The following is a 20470-nucleotide window of genomic DNA, read 5'->3' on the forward strand; positions in this document are numbered from 1 at the left end:
ACCTGTCGACATCAAGAACACACAACCTCCCTTAGTACCATAAAGTATGATCATAACTCATCTCAAACACCACTACCTTTTGCCCATGAACGTTACTCTTAATTTTCATCAATATAGGATCTAGAACCTTCTTCTCCTTAATCTCCACACCAAGAGACTATCGAACCACTTCTTGAAACATCACACCACCATCCTTGGAGTCCAAGAGGCAAACACTAAGATTAGCCAGACGGTGAATATCCTTCACCAATTCTAGCTTTCCTTCCTACACATGAGCCAAACTCCCCATGTGTAACATGCTAAGAGCATTAGCAACCAAATTAGCGTTACCTAGGTGATAGTAAAGACTAATATCATAATCCTTGATAAGCTTAAGCCATCTCCTCTGCCTGAGATTAAGCTCTTCCAGTGTGAACACACTACTAGAAATTACCCCTATGGTGATGGTTGCAAAACCATATCAATAGAAAACAAAACTGTTGCCATAGCTCTACCACAACGGTTAAGCAAGCATCCCATAGGTGGGAAATGTGATAGGTCTATGGAAGCAGTTTATGCATCAGTTCTCTAAACTGTCACCATACGTCAAGCTATGGCGACGATTATCAGAAACTATCGCCATAGACAAACCTATTGCAACGGTTATTTTTTGACTTATTGAGACGCCTATTTTAATTTATAGCAACAGTTACTAGCCGTTACAATAAATGCTATTGCAATGGTTACTAACCGTTGTGATAACATCTACTACGATGCTTTTGTTATTCTATTGCAACCTTTTTGAGTACCTATTACAACTATTTTATTACATATTGGTACGCCTATTTTCATCAGTTGTTACGGTTACTAACCATTTCAATAGATACTATTTCAATGAAATTAAACCGTTGCATTAACCTCAATTGTGATGCTTTTGTTTTTCTGTTGCAATACTTTTTGACTACGTATTGCAATGGTTTATTGATCTATTGCAACAATGATTGCCACATGTTATTAAATTGAAATTATTTATATAAATAGTCATATAAATGTAAATTTTTATTTACATACATAATAAATTATAACACAATATATGCACATCACAAAACAAAATCATTCATTAATAATCTCATAATTCAAAATATCCAACAAGCTTATAATTTAAACCCAAAATTAAAATGTAATCAAGTCCAATTGATTAGTTAAGTTTTTACATACTAGAAAGTTTGAGTCGCTTAGACTCTTCAAAATGTAACAGATACTTTTTGGTTTCCTTCTTGAATTAGATCAGCTAGTGCTCTTGCCACTGAAGAATTGTTCTCGTTAAAGAAGGTTGTTGCTAAACCTAATTTTCCTTCTCACCCTGTTATTCAAATATGGTGGACATAATCATCAATGTCATTTGGAATGTCAAAGTTGACAACATGAGCAACATGGGGTATATCAAGACCACGTCCTGCCACATCCGTTGCAACCAAAATTGATGTATTACCACTTTTAAACGATCTCATGGTGTATTCTCTTTCCTACCAGCAACGTACAACAATAATTAATTAAGGGGAATAACGAAATGAAATCCCATTCAGAACAAACTACTTGAAGGTGTAAGGTAGAAGTGTTGCCACCTATCTTAAGACTAATGATAGCTAAAAGCAATAATCAATTCACATTATCTACATAATGCAGTTATAAAAAATTGAAAATTATTGTAGGAATTTGTCTACAACCATTTCAAAGAGAACTTCTAGGTTTTTTAGACTCTAGAGATCAAATGAAAGGAATCTTAGAAATTCCATGTTCTTCCTATGTTATGAAATTGAGCATATCTCAAGTCTCCAACTTTCAGCATATTCTGCACTCTTCTAAGGAGCATTTTCAAATAGATAAGAAAAGATAAAGGAAAAATAAGTAGAATAGAAGTTCAACATCCACAATTTTTAGAACGCCATAAACTGCTAAACCAACAGGATTATACACTCCATTTTACATGGTATTTCATGGTTTAGATTTCAATAAAAACACCGGGAGCTGAACATATTTTAAGCCAGCCAAAAACCCAAACAAAAATATTTAACTGTACTCGATGATCAAAACACAAAAAAACCATAAGAAACTCAAGAACAAAGACAAAAGCACACTATGTAAAATGGAGAATAAACAACTATATCAGAGTTATATGTCTTATGAGATCAACCAATCAGAATTATAGAGAAATCATCCATACCAACTAAGTTCTATCGCCATGAATAACAGTAGCAGAGAAACCATTCATACAAAGATAATGCTCAAATGAATCAACTCCTTTTTTCATCTCAACAAAAACAAGGGTCAGAGCTTGCTGATAATTAAAGATCATAGCCATTACAATTTCAAACAATATTTTTAGTAATTCAATTGAAGAGTATCTAGGAAAAGGAAAATGCAATTGCTTCTCACAGGACTAATAGTAATGATACATTCGGCCTCTCTTTGATCTGGTTGAACCTTAACATAATAACATTCAATGCCAGGAATGAAGTATCTTGTGCAAAATGACCATTTTAAGCAAAATATTTCTGATTTGACTTGTTCATTGATCTTTAGATAGTTCTACCTCCAATATCTCAACCATTCGCCTTTATTGTAGCATCACCATCAATAAATGATGAAATCAAAAATTACCACATCAGACAAAACATTTATTTCACGATCCGAGTTGAGACCCTGGCCACGATGATCTTCCCAAAACATATAGGCTCAAGCGCTCTTCTTGTCTGGTACTCATGAACACCATTCATGATAGAAAAGAAAAGATACGAAATATAACAAAAGAAATCAAGGTCATACTCTGAGTTTGGTTTAACATTTTGGAAATAAGTAAATCAACAACTAAACAACATCTGTTCTAGTTTGCAAAATCTCTATTACATATGAAATTGCCAAACTATCTAAAACTAGGAAAAGGCCACTAGTGGACCTAAACCAAAGTAAAGAAAAAGTATTTGGAAAGGAATAGGCCTTTTGGAATAAAGAAGTCTCATCAATTACACACTTTACTTTTGTCTGAAAAACTCTACGGCTTAGCAGGACTCTAGAATAAGCTTCAGACCCTGAAATATAGGGAGTTCATACAATTGTATGGTATGCAGAGTAATCCAAAATAATGAATTTACACATATATAACATAGGTTAGAGCAATTTATAGAACATTGTGCATAAAATAGTTTAAAATACTTGGGCCACCACGAATGCTTTTAAAACAATCTTGTAAATGCAACTATATGATTTGTATTACTTCTAAGCTAGGTGGTATACCCTACAACTTTGAAATTCCACGGGCCATATGGAATCTGCCATTGACTCAGCAGCCAAGCACCTAACTCAAGTTTGTCGCCAATGTTTGAGTCTTTGTCTCTGATACACCATATGGAACTAGGCCAGCGTATGATCCCTCTTGCGGATGAAATGAAACCTGTATCGGCAAAACACGATTTTTGGCTTGGAGTTATTTGAACTCAAGCCTTCTTGGGGAAACCACCTAACCCTCTTTAAGCCCATTTTTTACTCTTTTAAGACATGTATTCTCAGAAATCAAATTTAAAACTCTTACTCTATTATGGCATTCATTTATGTGGTATCGTCATACCATTGACTTGCAAGTCATATCTCTAACCCATACATTATCATGTTACATCTTTCTCTTCCAAAACATTATTTTCAGACCATCAAACTATTCAAATAGTATATGAAGATTGCACATAGTGAAATTCAGGAAAACATAGGCAAAGATTCTCAGCATCAATTCATAAGCACATGGTGGTCACTTTTCTTGTAATAAACCAGAGAATTCTTTCAATAATGTTCTTTAATATTTATAAACCATAAAATTCTTATAAGATACGAAAACACCCTCTCTTCAGTTCATAGAAAAGATCAAGTTCATAACAATATTTACACACTTATCTTATACTTTCAATCATGTATTTTCACAATAGTTAACTTGTGAAGTCAAAAAGTAATGCAATACGAGAGGTGTTTTTTTATCCATGCTCTCAATTTAATCTTTATAAACTGAAAATGCATACTTCCATATATACTTATATATATACATATATATATATTGTTTTGGTCTTGAGGCCTCCCCGTGAAATTGTTTTTTTATACGTATATATGTAAGTATGCATTTTTAGTTTATAAAGATTAAATATATATATATATATATATATCAATAAAAAGGTTTCCATTATTTGGTTGTTCAAAACAATTATTCAAACCCTTGTTATAAACATCATGACATGCTTTAAAAGATTGATTAAACCATAATTTCTACCCATAGTGTTTTAAGGACAACCCCACATGCCTTAAGTAGTTTAATTTGAGAATTGAAACTCCAATCTTAACACTCTTCTTGAATTCTTAAACATAGAGTAAGGGCTCTTGAGCTTCGAAAGAGAGATTCGGGCTTTTGTTCTTGAGAAGTTTGAGTGAAAAATAGGCATACTCTGTCCAAAAAATGCTTTAATCATCAGCATATACGATTTGGAGTTGTAGAGAAAAGATGAGACTGCCTTCAGACTTAAAAATAGTTGAATAAAATCCCATTTTTGAGGCATACATCGATGTGCTGAGTGGGTCATTACGATACCCACCATGATGCGATGTAATCGTGATGACTCACTGGATTGCGACATCTGCCATTTAGGGGCTCACCGTGATGCGGTGCAATCATAGTGAGTTTTTGGGAAACGACAAATGCTAAATTGGCCTTCATCGTGATGTAGTGAGGCTCCAATCACTATTCTCACCATGATATGGGACAATCACGGTGAGCTACTGGAATAAAATCCAAATAAATTTTCAGATGCTCATCAAGACTAAATCAATGGGGAATGCTTTTGGAACAATTATGCATAGGAATGATGGTCTACACTCTAGCCCGAAATGCGAGTTGTTTTATTATCCCCACTTGGGATCATTCATCCCCGAATGAGGACTCGGGATATAATAAGCACGATTTTAAGAACTAAAGAGAAGAAAGGACCAATATAGGATTTTTACCTTCGAAATCATCATCTATTCCATGAAAAGAGTTTTGTACCTCGCATGCATACCATCTTCTGACTCTCAAGTAGCTTCCTCAACTTTCTAATTTTTCAACAACACCTTAATCGAAGTTATTTCCTTGCTTTTTAACTTTTGAACTTAATGATACAGAATAGAAATGGGCTCTTCTTCATATGACAAAGAGTCTTTCACATTGATTTCCTCTATAAGCAACACCAAGGAATGGTCACCAATACACTTTTTAAACATATAAACATGAAACACAGGATGTACACAGCCTAAACTCGCGGGCAATTCCAGTTCATAGGAAAATCCACCTATCCTTCTCAAAATTTGTTATAGTCCTATAAAATGAGGACTAAGTTTCTCTTTCTTTTCAAAATACATGACTCTCTTCATATTGGTCACAGGTAAAAAGTGAGTTGACTTGGTCAGCCGATCCACAATTACCCAAATTCAATCATATTGGTTTCTGAACCTTGGAAGTCCTGTGATGAAGTCCACATTGACCATCTCCCACTTCTACATAGGAAAAGCAATCTGTTAGGAAATACCAATTGGTCTCAAATGTTCCACTTTAACTTATTGGCAATTCAAACACTTGGAAACAAAATCAGCAACATCCCACTTCATATTATTCAACTAATATATAGCTTAAAGATCATGGTACATTTTAGTAGAGCTTGGGTGAAAAACATACCTCAAAGTGTAAGCTACATCGAGGATTCTTTCTCGTAAACCATGTATATTCGGTACATATATCCTACCCTGCTACCTCAAAATACCATCATTGCCAATTTCAAAAGACATCACCTTCTGTTGACCCACATCTTTCTAAATCTACATCAAGATGGGATCCTTGGCCTGTTTCTCCTTAACTTCCACACATAGGGAAGTTTTAGCTATTTCATGCATAATTACTCCTCCATCTTTGGAATCCAAAAGTCACACCCCTAGAGTTTTAAGGCGGTGAAAATCTTTAACCATCTCTCTTATTCCTTCCTCAACATGAGAAAGACTTCCCATGGAAAATCTATTGAGAGAGTCAACCACCACACTTGCCTTGCCCGGATGACAGTGCAGGCTCATATTATAGTCCTTCAACAATTCTAACCATCGTATCTACCTGAGATTAAGTTCTTTCTTCATGAAAAGATACTATAAAATTTTGTGGTCATTGAATATATCAATATGTACCCCATATAAATAATGCATCCAGATTTTAAGTACAAACACCAAGGCCACTAACTCCAAGTCATGGGTGGGGTAGTTTCACTCGTGCACCTTTTACTTCCTAAATGCATAAGCTATCACCTTACCATGTTGAATAGTCACACATCCAAGTCCCACTCGGGATGCATCACAATACACCATAAAAACCATTGTACGTTCTTGAAGAGTCAAAACAGGGGTGGTAGTCAACTTGTCTTTAAACTTCTCAAAACTATTTTCACAAGAGTCAGACCACATAAATTTCACCTTTTTTTGTGTCAACCTGGTAAGTGGAGCAACTATGGAAGAAAAACTCTTTACGAATCTTATGCATTAATTGAGCAAAGATATAGGGAAAAAAAACTGAAGAGAAAAAGAAAAACTTAGGTTAGCTCGAGAACAATATTGTCCCCATCCTTTTTAGTTTATACACATATTTTGACTGGGTAAGATTTTTAGAAAGAGATGAAGACTTTTGAAACTTGAAGTCTTGAATATGTCATAACATTTGTGTAGATACAAGACTCTTGCAATTTGTGATCTTACACATAGTGTAACATTTGTATAGCTATAAGAGCTTGTTGTTAAGGAAAAAATGGGAAGCTCAAGTAAAATCATTTCCAAATTCAAAAAGGTGAAATTCTTCTCTAAACAGAGTGAATAATAACTATAGAAGCTGCTAGATTAATATCATGGGTGGGTGGGTAGGGGGTGGGGGTGTTCTGTTCCAGCTTAACTTCATAAGTTTAACTCAACAGGATGATGGAGAATGAAGTAAAATAGAATTAAAATAGAATAATAGATCTATAAACATAGAATACAAACAGAGCACTAACCTGAATCACTCTGGGAAAAGTGGCACTAAATAGCATTGTCTGTCTTACACCTGGTGGAGGCATGTCCATTTGTTGCACAATTTTAGTTATTTGATGTTTTAAATCGGTATCAAGCATTTGATCTGCCTTATCTAGATCCAAGTACCTTATTATCTGTAACCCAATGCTAGCTCTCTCAAGTAAATCAACTAATCGTCCAAGTGTTGCCACAAGAATATTCACTTCTCTCTCTAGCTCTTGAAGTTGTTAAGATACAATAATAGCACGGCTCAAAAACATCTATAAGAGAACTAATTTTAAATAGTAATAGACATTTCAATCTTCTTATTCGATGCATATGAATTCCCACATAGTGCATGCATAAAAGCATACAACAAACAAATTGTATATCCACTGATCTTGTAAGGTACTCAATATTTATTAGTATTGTCCATTACTATGTTGCTCGGATCCTTCAAAATCTTTTGGGGTATATGTTGAAGCATCTAAAAGTTATGCATTTTTGGAGGATACCACACAAACACTGTAGTGTTTTAAGAGGACCTAAACAACTTAGGTCTATTGCATTAACTATGTAACTAGACTAGAGAGATCTATTTGCTGAAAGAAAATTCACTGAACTAGAAAAGTGTATGGTTTATATGACATAAATTTTTGAGAAAGATAAAGCAGGTTTAAAATGTGAAAAATGCAGGCAAGGTCAATCTTCAACTAAAGCAATGTTCCAGATTTGCAAAAATAAGATGTCTCTCTGATAGCATCAGAACTTCAAGCAACCTAAACTAAGATATAGTGGGTTATGAACACTGGCTATTGCTAATTAATGTAGAAGTGGTTATCCCTAATCATTGTAAAAGGGACATGTCTGAGACATAGTAAACTTTGCTGCAAGTGTAAAAAATAAGATGTCCTCGTGATTTTCTTTTGATACTGAGTAAGAAGATAACTTGTTGGCAACTGAGCTAGTAGGGGCAGTAAAAGACAAATGCACTTGTATAAAAAACCAATAAAATGACAAGCCGCAAAATGATGTCAGCTGAATAGATTAGTTAAAGTACTATGCAAACAAGACAAGAAATAAAACCTGTTATTTTATAGGAGCACCACCATAAGCGACAACAACCCTGACACTAGTCTGATATGCAAATTTCTTAGCTTCATCATGAATTTGCAAGCCAATACAAAATGTTCAACCCTGCACTTAAATATCTTTTTGAAAAGAAAACATAAGCTTTATCAACTTTCCTCCACCCTTTTAAGTGCATAGATCAAGAGACCCCATAAACTTACTTGGCATGAGAGCTCCCTTCTTAGAGAAAGAATAAGTGCCAGCGGAAATGCCACACGCGAACACGGAGGTCTTAGAAATTGGCTCCTCGTTATTCCACTTATGATGGGAATGTAGAAAGAAGCTATTTTCCAGAACCAATTAGAGCACAATCCATCAAATCTCTACCAGCAAGTGCAATTAGTATAGCATGCCTTTCTGCAGGGGGGGTTTAACATACTTGCATCTCCTATAATTTTGTTGACAGCTTCACCTTAATCAATCTCAAGAAAAGTATTCACAAGAGGGGGTATATTTTCCCTTCTCGTCTCGCAGGAATATATTTGTATGCATCAAAGGTGATCCCAGAATTCTCAATTTCAACAAAGTTTTAAACATCATCATCTATAAAGGGGTTAACTTCCCGCTCCCTCCCACAATCCCAACCACTTGGTTTGTTATTCCAGCTAACACCACCACCTCCTCCACCACCATAACTAAATCGAAAATCATTCCTTGGATCACTCCAACGATTAGTATCACTATCATATCCAGGAATCAGTGTATTTGGAGTTCTAATTAGAAAATACCACCAACCATTTTAGATGGTTTCCTCAATTCAACTTTCCAACATAAAAATAAACAAACAAATCAATACTAATATCCAAGTTAATCAAAACCCAGCTAAATTAACCACCAAATTATTGCATCACTTTCCCCAATAAATCATCAACAGGAATAAAACCCATTAATTATAATTGATTAAAAGGCAGCCAGTGTATTAAACCCACTTAAGCAATAATCAATATCTAATAATTTATCATCACATAATTTAGAAGACATAAAGTAAGAGAAACAAGATTAAAATCATTACATAATTCAAAAAACATAAAGTAAATCCAAGAATCCCCAAAAATTAGGTCAAATTGAAGAATACACTAGCCTAAAAATTCCCAAATTGAAGCAATTGAAGGGAAAATTTGAGAGAAATTGAAGTGAAAAATTAGCCATAATCGAAAATATAATTTATCTATCACGTTGATACAACTCACCTAATCACAAAAATGTTGTTTCCCCTCTTCTTCTTTTCCCACAGAAACTAACGATAGCTCGCGACGTGGAAGAAAGCTCACCACCGACACCGGTAGCTCATGATGTGGAAGATCTCCAATTTAGTAGTGGAGGGTTTTATGTTTTAATTTAGCAGTGGAGAGGATCTGTAGCAATTTTTTCTGAAGAACACTATTAGCAGTTTAAGGGTGTGTAAGCAAGCTCACTATCGGTACCAACAACTCACGATGTGTAAGATATCCAATTTAGTAGTGGACGGTTTTCTGTAGCGATTTAGCAGTGGAGGGGATCTGTAGCGATTTGTTATCTAAACAACACTATTACCAGTTTAAGGGTTGAAATGTTTTATTAATTTTTTTCAGCGGACTTCAAAAATTTTTTGTGAAAATGGAGGGAATAAAATAAGTGTTGTTATATCTTATTTTATTTATCTATTGCAATGCTTAATGTCAAAAGCGATGGTTATAGTGTTAATTATAGATAATATAATAATTTTTTTTGGCAGCAGTTATAACCACTGCAATAGACCACCTATTGCAATGCTTTTTTGACCATCGCCAAAACGTTCATTGCCATAGGGATAATTTCCAGTAGTGACAAATACTGTAGACTCTTATGATCAGAAAAGATACCCACATGAACACGATACAAATAATGCCTCCATATTTTCAAAGAAAACAGAATTGCCAATAGCTCTAAATCATGAGTAGGATAATTTCTCTCATGCACCTTAAACTGCCTGGAAGCACAGGCAATCATCTTCTGATGCTTCATCAACACACAACCCAGAGCTACCCAAGATGCATCATAATAAACCATAAACCCATCATTTTTTTCGGCAGAGTCTGAATTGGAGAAAAAGTTAACTTATCCTTAAACTTCTCGAAACTCCATTAACAAGCATCTAACTAAGATAACTTAACCTTCTTCTGATTTAACTTAGTCAAAGGAGCAGCTATTAATGAAAAGCTTTCCACAAACCACCTATAATACCTAACTAAACCCAAGAAGCTCTAAATGTAAGATGGGGTCGTGGGTCCATGACACCACTTCACCACAACAACCTTTTATGGATCTACCATGATCAACTCACTATGAATAATGTGACATAAGAAAGTTACAACGTTCAACCAAAACTCACACTTGGAGAACATTGCATACAACTTCTATTCCTTTAAGGTCTGCAACACCACACTTAGGTTATTAGCATGATCCACCCCGTTTTTCAAATAAACAAGAATGTTGTCAATGAGTACAATAATGAAGAGATCAAAATACTAACAAAAAACCCTGTTCATTTGATCCATAAATGTCACCGGAGCATTGGTCAACCCAAATGTCATCACCAAAACTCAAAGTTCCCATACCGAGTACCAAAAGTTCTCTTAGGGATATCCGTCTCCCTAATCATTAATTGATGGTACTCATATCGAAGATCTATCTTAGAAAATACCTTGGAACCTTGCAACTGGTCAAACAGATCATCTATCCTTGGAAAAGGATATTTTTTCAAGATCGTCACCTTGTTCAACTGTCGATAGTCAATGCATATCCTAAGGGAACCATCCTTCTTACACACAACAACACTGGTGTATCCCAAAGGCATACACTAAGAAGAATAAACCCCTTATCCAGAAGATCCTTAAGTTGTTCCTTGAGTTCCCTCAACTCAGCCAAAGCCATTCTATACGGAGGAATAGAAATTAGATGAGTGTCCAGAACTAGAACAATACCAAACTCTAATTCTCTATCCAGAAGGACACTAAAAAAATTATCAAAAAAGACCTCAGGAAACTCATTAACCACTGGAACTAACTGGAACGAAGGACCTCCTAAATTTGAATCCTTAACCCAGAGTAAGTGATAAAGATAACCTTTGGAGGTAAACCTCCAAGCTCAAGACTAGAAATAAATCTCCCAAAGAAGCTAAAGAAACAACCTCTCACTCTATAACCAATTCCCCTTGGAACGTAAAGATTACCCTATAGGTCTAACAATCCAAGCATGCATAAAAAGAGTGTAACTAGTCCATACGCAGAATAGCATCAAAATCCACCATATCCAACTTAAAGAGATCCACAAGGTCTGCTTGCCACCAATAGATACCATAAACCCCTATATGCACTCTTAGCAATAACCGCCTGAATTAACTTTTGAATCAACACCAAAAGATACAGGCACATAAGCAATCATATAGGAGAGAGTAGCCCACGGATCAAGCAAACAATATACATCATGAGAAAAAAGCTATAACGTAATAGTAACAACATCAGGTAATGCCTCGAATTCCTATCGGGACACGAAAGCATACAACCTATTTCGTCCAACACTAGAACAAAACGCAGTAACAGAAGAAGATGCAATACAACCAGGTGTAGAATCAAAAGATAAAGCCAAATAAATATTATTCGCCCCCATAGCAACCTTATTAACTGGACAATCCCTGATTCGATGGCCTGCCTGGCCACACTTAAAGCATTTATGCTTTTTTTCATTGCAATAACCTCGATGAGGACGATAATAAAACAAAAAAAGGCATAAAGAAACTCACCTCCTTCTACTGGCCTGAGATTGGGCACTCTGTGCCCAAAAATTATCACTACTACGATAATGCTAGTCACCTGACTGGTAACGAGCTCAAGAAGAAGAGTAGGAACCAGAACTCCCCCACTTCTTTTTCAGCCATTTATAACCATTTCAATCTCCCTGAGACTAAGCACCTCCCTAGTCAGAAAACCTACTCCTCTTACCCTTCTTATCCCCAAACTCCACTTTTTTTATTTTCTTATTCTCAACCTGCTGCATATGAATAGTCAATCTAGAGATATCTATATCCTTAATCAGCAAGGCAGTCTTACTCTCCAAAATCAAATCTCGATTCAACCTAAAAGTGAATTTCCTCATTCTATCCCATAGATCAGCCACTAAATCAGAAGCATACCTTAACAATTGGTGAAACATCATGGCATATTACTTGACAGACATTCTCCCCTACTTGAGGTTCACAAACTCCTTCATCTTTGCTTCCCTCAACTTTTGGGGAAATAAATGATCCAAAAATGCACCAGAGAAAGCATCCCATAAGGATGACTTCTCCACATCTCCTCTATGCTTATCCCATTCTTCAGACCACTAATATGCAGCCTCTTTAAAATGATAGGGTGTAAAGCTTACCCCTTCCATATTAGTATCCTGAATTACCCAAAATATCTTCTCCATTTTATATAGAAAAAGTGAAAGGACTCATTTTCATAAATTGGCCAACCCTTGTGGCCTCAGCAGATAGAATACAAAAAATATCCCACAAAGCCTGAGCAACAACTAATTTAGCAATATCATGAATAGAGTAACAAAATTCCACATTAGTCACCTCATCTTATAAAGGACTAGTAGTAACCAGTAGAAGACCAAAACTATCAGGGATAGGACCTGAATTTGAAGATGGACCCTAGAAGTACGATGCACCCCTTCAACATTATCCTTAGATGGGATAGAAGAATTTTCTTGTGTTATTGATCTACAAGGCATGATCTAAAAACAAAAAAACAAGGAATAGAGAAGATTCCAAGACTGAGACTCTAAGCTTGAAAATAGAATACTAAGAAATTGAAACATTCCTAAATGTCTTATAGCCTCTACCTTATGAATGTGGCGTACCACACACCCCTAAAAGAGACTCTACTCGACACGACTTTATAGATTTCCAATTGAACATAAACCTAGAATTTGATACCAACTTACACGACCCACCCTAGGGCTTTGTCGTAATGGGCGTCCTAAGTATGACAAAGACCAGGGCCAACCCTATAACCCAACCCAACCTTTAGTCGTCTACCCTGAGTTGGATGAATTCTGAGCATATGAGAAGATAATATAACAACTCATATCAAGAATATGGGATAAAATCATAACTGTGACCAATCTAACCGAGTCCAACCATCCTATATTAACAATCCAACCATACCAAACCGCTGTTGAAATAAGGGCCATAACTAAAGTTGTTCCAAAATATAATATATTTAATCCCAAAATGAAATAGAATGGAACAATGAGAAATAATGTTCGATGATGCCAGCCTCCCTACTTATTTCAATGCCAAGGCTAACATCAATACCGATCCTGCCCATTCAAACCCATAAAACTACCACAAATCCTCTAACCAAAAGTATAATAAAATCCGGTTGTGACATGACCCCAACCATAGCCAAAACCAATATCCAGAATATTACCAAAATAATTAAAAATGTCCATAACATGAAATGGACCCTTCCAAAAAGATGGAAGCTTACCACTTTAGTCTAAATGTGTTCCCTGAGTCAATCACTATGTAGGAGGAGAAGAATAATTGGTTCCTACATAGCGTGGGTATATAGACGCCAATAGACGAGGTTAGTGAGTGACCGCTAGAATGATCAAAGGGTATGGATAAAATAATTCCAGTTATAAAATGAAGTAACACCATCCATATGTACACAACTATACATTTATGTATAACCATGCTGGGAAAGGGGACCGAGTTTAGCATGCCTTTAAAACCTTTACCTAGGTTGTATAGCTTTGCCATCCTAAACCATCCATGGGCTATATAGGTTCATCTCCTCTTGATGAAAGGGCCCAAGTGAGTAGAGCCATAAGACCAGGGAAGAAACCCTTGTGATGACTAGTAGATCCCCCAAATATAGTGTGACATCAAGCACAAGGCCTCCAAGACCAACCTTATATCAGCAAATATAAGTTTCCCATTTTGGTTCACCTGGGACATCCACCTTCCATAACTTTGCTACACCTCGCACCACTATTACCCAATTAAAACTTATTTCCAAATAATAGAACCATTATCAATTTATTAACCAAGGTCATTGATATTTGTATCGTCATACCAACCCTTTCTTGTAACTATCATCCATAGCCAACAATTTATAGGTTTAAGGGGACTTTCAAGTGCCCTTTTATTTACCATATTAAACCACTTGGATGATTCCATGTGCCTCTCAATCAAAACCATTATCCATTTACCATTCCAAGCCATTAAAACCATGAATAATTCCTTTACCAAGTCTTCAAAAATATAAGAGTACTATTTAAAGTAGTCAATACAATAAAAATATCTTTGTTAGTATTTTGTCAAACATATTGGGGGCATAATATGAGCAAAACAAATTCGAATTAACATTAAAATACTACCATGAAATCAAATTAGCAGAAACCATAATTAATTCAAATAAAAGCATAATTAAAACCATGGGAAATAATAACCAACCATTTAATATCAAAACCCTAACCTATGTTTGAAAACCAAGATCATACAATTAATGAAATCATGAAAACAATCATAAAACCATGCCTTTAGATAAAATTAACAATGTGGAAAGAGAAGATGCCATAAATAAGGATAATGACGGAAAGAAATCACCAAGACAAGCCTCAAAATTATCCTTTAGTTGAAACCCTAGCTTTCCTTGCCTAAAATTTCTTGTGAAAATTATAGAATGTTTTAGAAAACTTTCTAAGTGTTAATGAATGGAATAATGGGGTACATAACCTTCCAAGTAGGTTAGAAGTCATGGGGCCTTATTATCATAAGTAGGGAAATGTCCATATTACCCCACTTAAGTTGCTCCAATATCCTTTTAAAAGGATACGAATGACCCTCACAAGTTATAACCTTCCAATACGAGTGGTATCCTCCATTCGTATCCTGTCCTCAACCCTTGGATCAAACACTCTCATGCATATGACTCATCCAACCAAGTCTTATTAATAGAATACAATTTGTATGCTTCATCCACACCCCTGACAAATTTAAAACCTTGAAAGATTTAGACACTGTCCACCATACGAGTCTATGGTACAAGTTGTACCCTGACTTACTGCTCATGGTGAGCCACTCGTACTTAGATCAAATCTAAGTAGCAAAGTCTACGATAAAGTGAAGGAACCAAATAATCCATAACAACCAATACGACTCATACCCCTAAGTCATATCCATTCAATTAACCAAAATCCATCCATCCAAAAAACACAGGTCAGTATTCTACTGGACTATACCATTTGTATCCCAACATATAGCTCATACCCATGAGTCATATTAGTTCTAGAGATCAGAATTCCATGAAATTTTCTATGGTCCAGAAACTAAGGTGTTTCACCGATAATCATATCTACAAGGAATATCATCTCTATAGGACAAACATCATCTATATAGGCCCAATAATTATATTTGTTAGAAATGTCATCTTTATAGTAAAATGATCAATTCTAGGAGGAAATAGCATATCTATTAACCAAATATAAAGCCTAAAAGAAAATAATGTCACTAAAAGGTCTGATAGAGCATTGAATAGGAAATAGTATGTCTAAAGGCCCATTATTATTTATTTAAGAAACAATATATCTATAACTCTTAACTCAAAATTAGGGAAACGTGATGTGTGAGCAGATGCAAACACATTTGAGTCTTTTAACTCCAAATAATTGTGAAGTCTTAAGCAACTTTTGGTTGTTTTTGATTATTTTCCTGTGATATTGCAGTTGTAGCAATGATGGGAGGTAAACATAAAGATGAAAAATATAAGTAAAATCTAGTACAAGTGATCTGATATAAGTCTGATGGTATTTCTTGCAAACCGTCAGAGATGTGGTAAGCTACTAAAAAAAAGAGTCAAGAAGAATAGTGGAGAAGAGTTTCTGGATGAGAGTGATGACATTCTCAATATGTCATCACGTGTGGTAAGCCATTAGAATATGCCGTCAGGATAAGACAGAACATCGTGAAATATGCTGAAGGTCTGACGATATTTGCTACACGCCGTCACAATTATGGAAAACCATCATAGGACATCGTTAGAGCGAAGAAGAATAGGTCAAGATGGCATAACTTCTGACGACATATCTAAGATGCCATCAGAAGCCTGATGACCAACACCAATATGGCGTCACTTAAATCTGAGCACAGCTATGATTTGGTTATTTTATTTCCTTAATTAGGATTTAGTATAAATAGAAGTTTTTAGGGTTTTTCAAAAGGATGTTTTCATTATTCAGAATAAGAATTTTTGTGGAAGAAATGCGTACATTGTTCTCTTTGGCCAATTATTTTTAGTTTCTTTCTTTTCAACTATTCTTGGGTTTCTAACTTGGGATTTAATTGAAGAAATTATTTGTTGTTTTCCATCTATACGTAAGTTTATCATTTTCATCATAAATTCAACTTGTGATTTCCTTCGTCAAATTATGAGCAACTAACTTCATTAGCTGGGGTTATGGGATCCAAGGATAAGGGTTTGATATGGTGCTAGGTGTTTAACGGATTCAAAGAGTAGTAGAACATCTTGAAATTCTGTGGTTTTAATTGACATCTAGTGGTTGCAAACATTAGATTATGCCTTAGTTTTTATTTGCTTCTAATGGAGAAATAGACTAGAGGACGGGAATTATCAATAGGGACTCGGAAGCTACCAACATTCTGTTTAATGATTAATATAGTAACTGGATTAATCTACCTGAGATAATATCCTATTAGATATACATAAATTATCTAAGTTGGAGAGAATTATATAATAAATTTTCTGGTAAGGTCGAGAGATAAGTCAGATAGTATCATAGTCAGGGATATTCTGTTATTCTACTCATTTCAAAGATCTCTACCATTACCTAGTATCAATCAATACCCGAAACTTTTGGTGATCATAACCCTGGTTTCCCATTAATATTGATAACAACTCTAAAAAATCAAAAAGTAAAGATTGATACAATATGATCTTTAAACCCCCAACTTTTGGAAACGATAAACTGCCAGTAAAGTATTTAGTAAAAAAATTAATGTTCACACCCTATTCCCTATGGGATATGACCCCAACCTAGTTGTGTTTTATATTGACAACGATTTCTTACACTTATTCAAGAGTGTAATTTGAGCGTTATAAAAAATGGTGTCATTACTGGAGAATACGGTTGTAGACTAAAAATTTTGTGAGAAAAAATTTATTGATAGTTATGTTTCCTTGATTTACTTTATTTTTTGTTTTTGTTTATTTTAGGTCCTATGTTGTTTATGCAAAAAAAGAGAAGGTACGGCACACCACTATTACCAATTAGCCCAGAACCTCAACTAATTGGAATAATAGATGAACAACAGGAACCAGAAAGATTAGCTGCTTTCGCCAGGGCTCAGGTGAATGTGAAAAATTTGGTTCAACAAACACATCACCAAAAGCCTGATGATGAGGACTTGGGTGATGAGGAATTGATGAATCCTCAAAACCCAAGAAGAGCAGAGCAAGTTATTGCACCAGTACAGCAAAACGTCAATAGAAATCATCCAGCTCGATATAGATATGGTCAACATCCTATGCACTATGAGGATGATAATTATGATGATGAAGGAATGGAAGGAGCTGGTGCAACGGGTGCTATCATCCCACCACTGTTGGCACCAAGTATAAAGTTCAGCATAACAAGTACCATGATCCAACTCCTAAATCTGAAGGGGTTATTTGGAGGCTTGCCTGGTGATGATCCTAACATGTATTTGGTGAACTTCATCACTATCTGCAAATCCTTTGACAATCTGAGAGTGAGTCAGAATGCAGTCAGATTGAGGTTGTTTCCATTGTCTCTATCTGGAGAGGCAATAATGTGGTTGAATGAGTTAGATCTTGATTCTATAATAAACTGGAGACAGCTGAAAGATGTATTCCTAGAATGATTCTTTCCACCCTCCAAAAGGGTACAACTGAGGGATGAGATTACCAACTTCAAACGGCTTGTAAATGAAGCACTGCACGAGACTTGGGAAAGGTTTAAGAAGAAACTTGCATAATGTTTGAACCACAATATGATGGAATTTCATTTAATGGAGACCTTTTACAGAGCTTTCAACTCTGTGACACAACCAATAGTCAACAATACTACAGATGGTTTGTTCATTGAGCTCTCTTTTCTAGATGCTTCTGACTTGATAAATAGAATGACCAAGCAAATTTGAGCTTGTCACACTAGGGATTCTTTAGTGGCTAGCCCTACAATTTTTGGTGGTATTACTGCAGAATAGTGCAGAAGTGATGAAATTTTAGATTAGGATATGGCCCACTTAAAGACGCAGATGGACTTGCTGGCTAAGCACTTGCTATCCAACAAGACTGAAATGATTAAGGATGTAGATGCTCAAGGTACCGTATCTACAGGTACTAATGTTGAGGCCAACTATGTGAGTAATCCGAGGGGTTTTCAAGGCAATAGCCGAGAGAAACAAAGGTCGTACATTCTATGACAAGCCTGATTATAAATATAGAGATCAGGGACATATGAGAAACAATAATGACAGGAGTTGTTCGTATATTCCTTCTTGAAGTTGGGATACTGCGTCTACTAGTTCAGGTAAAATGTCCATGGAGAACATGATGGAAAAGCTGTTGAAGGGAGTTAAAGCTACTAACTTGGGGGTAACTAATATGAAAAGTGAGTTTTCTAACCTCAGTCAGTTAGTTAGCTCACACTCTGCTTCTATTAAGCATTTGGAGCAACAGATGATCCAACTTTTGGCTACTCTGAACCAGAGAAAAGTTTGGCACTTTACCTAGTGATACGGTACCAAACTCGCAGATTGATGGATCTTGTTTGGCGATTACCACTCAGAGTGGTAAAATATCATCTAGCCTATATATAAACAAAGCCGTAGAGAAGAAGGTAAGTGTTGATGAATCAGAAGAAAGAAATCTAGTGGAGTCTGAGAAGGTGGATGGCTTTGCTGACATGTTAGAGAAAGAAGATGACTAGAAAAAGGAAGTGTTATCGTAAAAAATGCCAAAACCACCACCTCTATTTCTGCAAATATTGAAGAACAAAGAAGATAATGAAAAATTTAGCAAGTTCATGCAAGTAATGAAACAACTAACAGTGATAGTGCCATTGATGGAGGTACGTTAGCGAATACCGAGCTATGCTAAATTTATGAATGATCTGCTGACGAAGAAGAAGAAAGTAAGTTGTGAGACGGTGGACAATCTCCACCATTGTAGTGTTGTTTTATCACAGTCCTTAGTATATAAAAAGCTTGATCCTGGTAATTTCACTATTCCATGCATAGTAGGAACCGTAAAATTTGAGAAAGCTTTGTGTGACCATGGCATAAGTATTAATTTGATTTCACTGGCCGTCTATAAGAGGCTTGATATAGGGGTAACTACTCCTACAAACTTGCGACTCGTGATGGAAGATAGATCAATCAAAAGACCTGTAGGTATTCTACATGACGTGCTGGTGAAAGTGGCCGACTTCATTCTGCCTGCAAATTTTGTGGTTCTAGACTATGATGCTGATTTTGAGGTGCCTATTATTCTTGTAAGACCATTATTGGCCACAGTGAGAGTGCTAGTTTATTTGGAGCTCAATGAGCTCAACTTTCGAGTTGGCAAAAATGAAGCAAAGTTTAAAATGCGCTCATCTACAGTGAATCAAGAAGAGATAAGTGTATTGGCAGTCATGGATGTATTCTATGTGGATGACCAAAGGTATCGGTATAATGTCTTGGTGAAGTCTGAGTAGCCAAGATAACTGAGTCGTGCCCTACATTAAATCAGGCGCTAGTGGGAGGCAGCCTAAAATTTTATTTTCATTCATATTTAGGTTAGTTTTTATTCTTATAGTTAGGTTTTTAATAGCTGGAAGGTGAAATCAAGATTATCTTCTAAAAAGGACCCTGACGACCTTTATGGTAAGACGTCACACATGTGATGGCTTACCAGTAAAGGATGTCAGAGAGGACTAGTATGAACAAGTGTCTGCCTAACCCTGACGATATTGCCTCACAAGTTACCACAACTCTGATAGTATTTTTCTATGTCGTTAGGTATTACGGGCCCAAATGTTAAGTTGGATCCGACCTGGCCCCGACTTAAACTCTTCACCTTCCAAGTAGTTTATTTGGTTTCCACGTTTAGTTATTTCCTTCCATAGCTAGAATAAATAATATCTTATTTCATTCTCCAACATGATCACAACTATGCAAGAAAACCTTTCCCTTGAGAGATTGGATTGAAAGCAAAGTGACCAACTTTCTTCT

The 20470-nt window shown here is 35.7% G+C and overlaps 1 protein-coding gene and 1 pseudogene across 1 annotated transcript; one reads left to right on the forward strand and one right to left on the reverse strand.

Annotated features, from left to right (window-relative positions):
- Positions 1-1349: 1349 nt before the first annotated feature.
- LOC107871919 lies at positions 1350-12094 on the reverse strand (annotated as a pseudogene).
- A 7265-nt stretch (positions 12095-19359) lies between these two features.
- Positions 19360-19953, forward strand: LOC107871920. The gene has a single exon (XM_016718767.1). The coding sequence runs from the start codon at positions 19360-19362 to the stop codon at positions 19951-19953; it is 594 nt and encodes a 197-aa protein (XP_016574253.1).
- The last annotated feature ends 517 nt before the right edge of the window (positions 19954-20470 follow it).

Source organism: Capsicum annuum, chromosome 5 (genome assembly GCF_002878395.1).
Source record: "Capsicum annuum cultivar UCD-10X-F1 chromosome 5, UCD10Xv1.1, whole genome shotgun sequence".
Taxonomy (NCBI): domain Eukaryota; kingdom Viridiplantae; phylum Streptophyta; class Magnoliopsida; order Solanales; family Solanaceae; genus Capsicum; species Capsicum annuum.

What these genes read in the sequence shown, in the direction of transcription:
- LOC107871920 (XM_016718767.1), top strand. Translation starts at nt 19,360, where the DNA reads ATGAATGATCTGCTGACGAAGAAGAAGAAAGTAAGTTGTGAGACGGTG.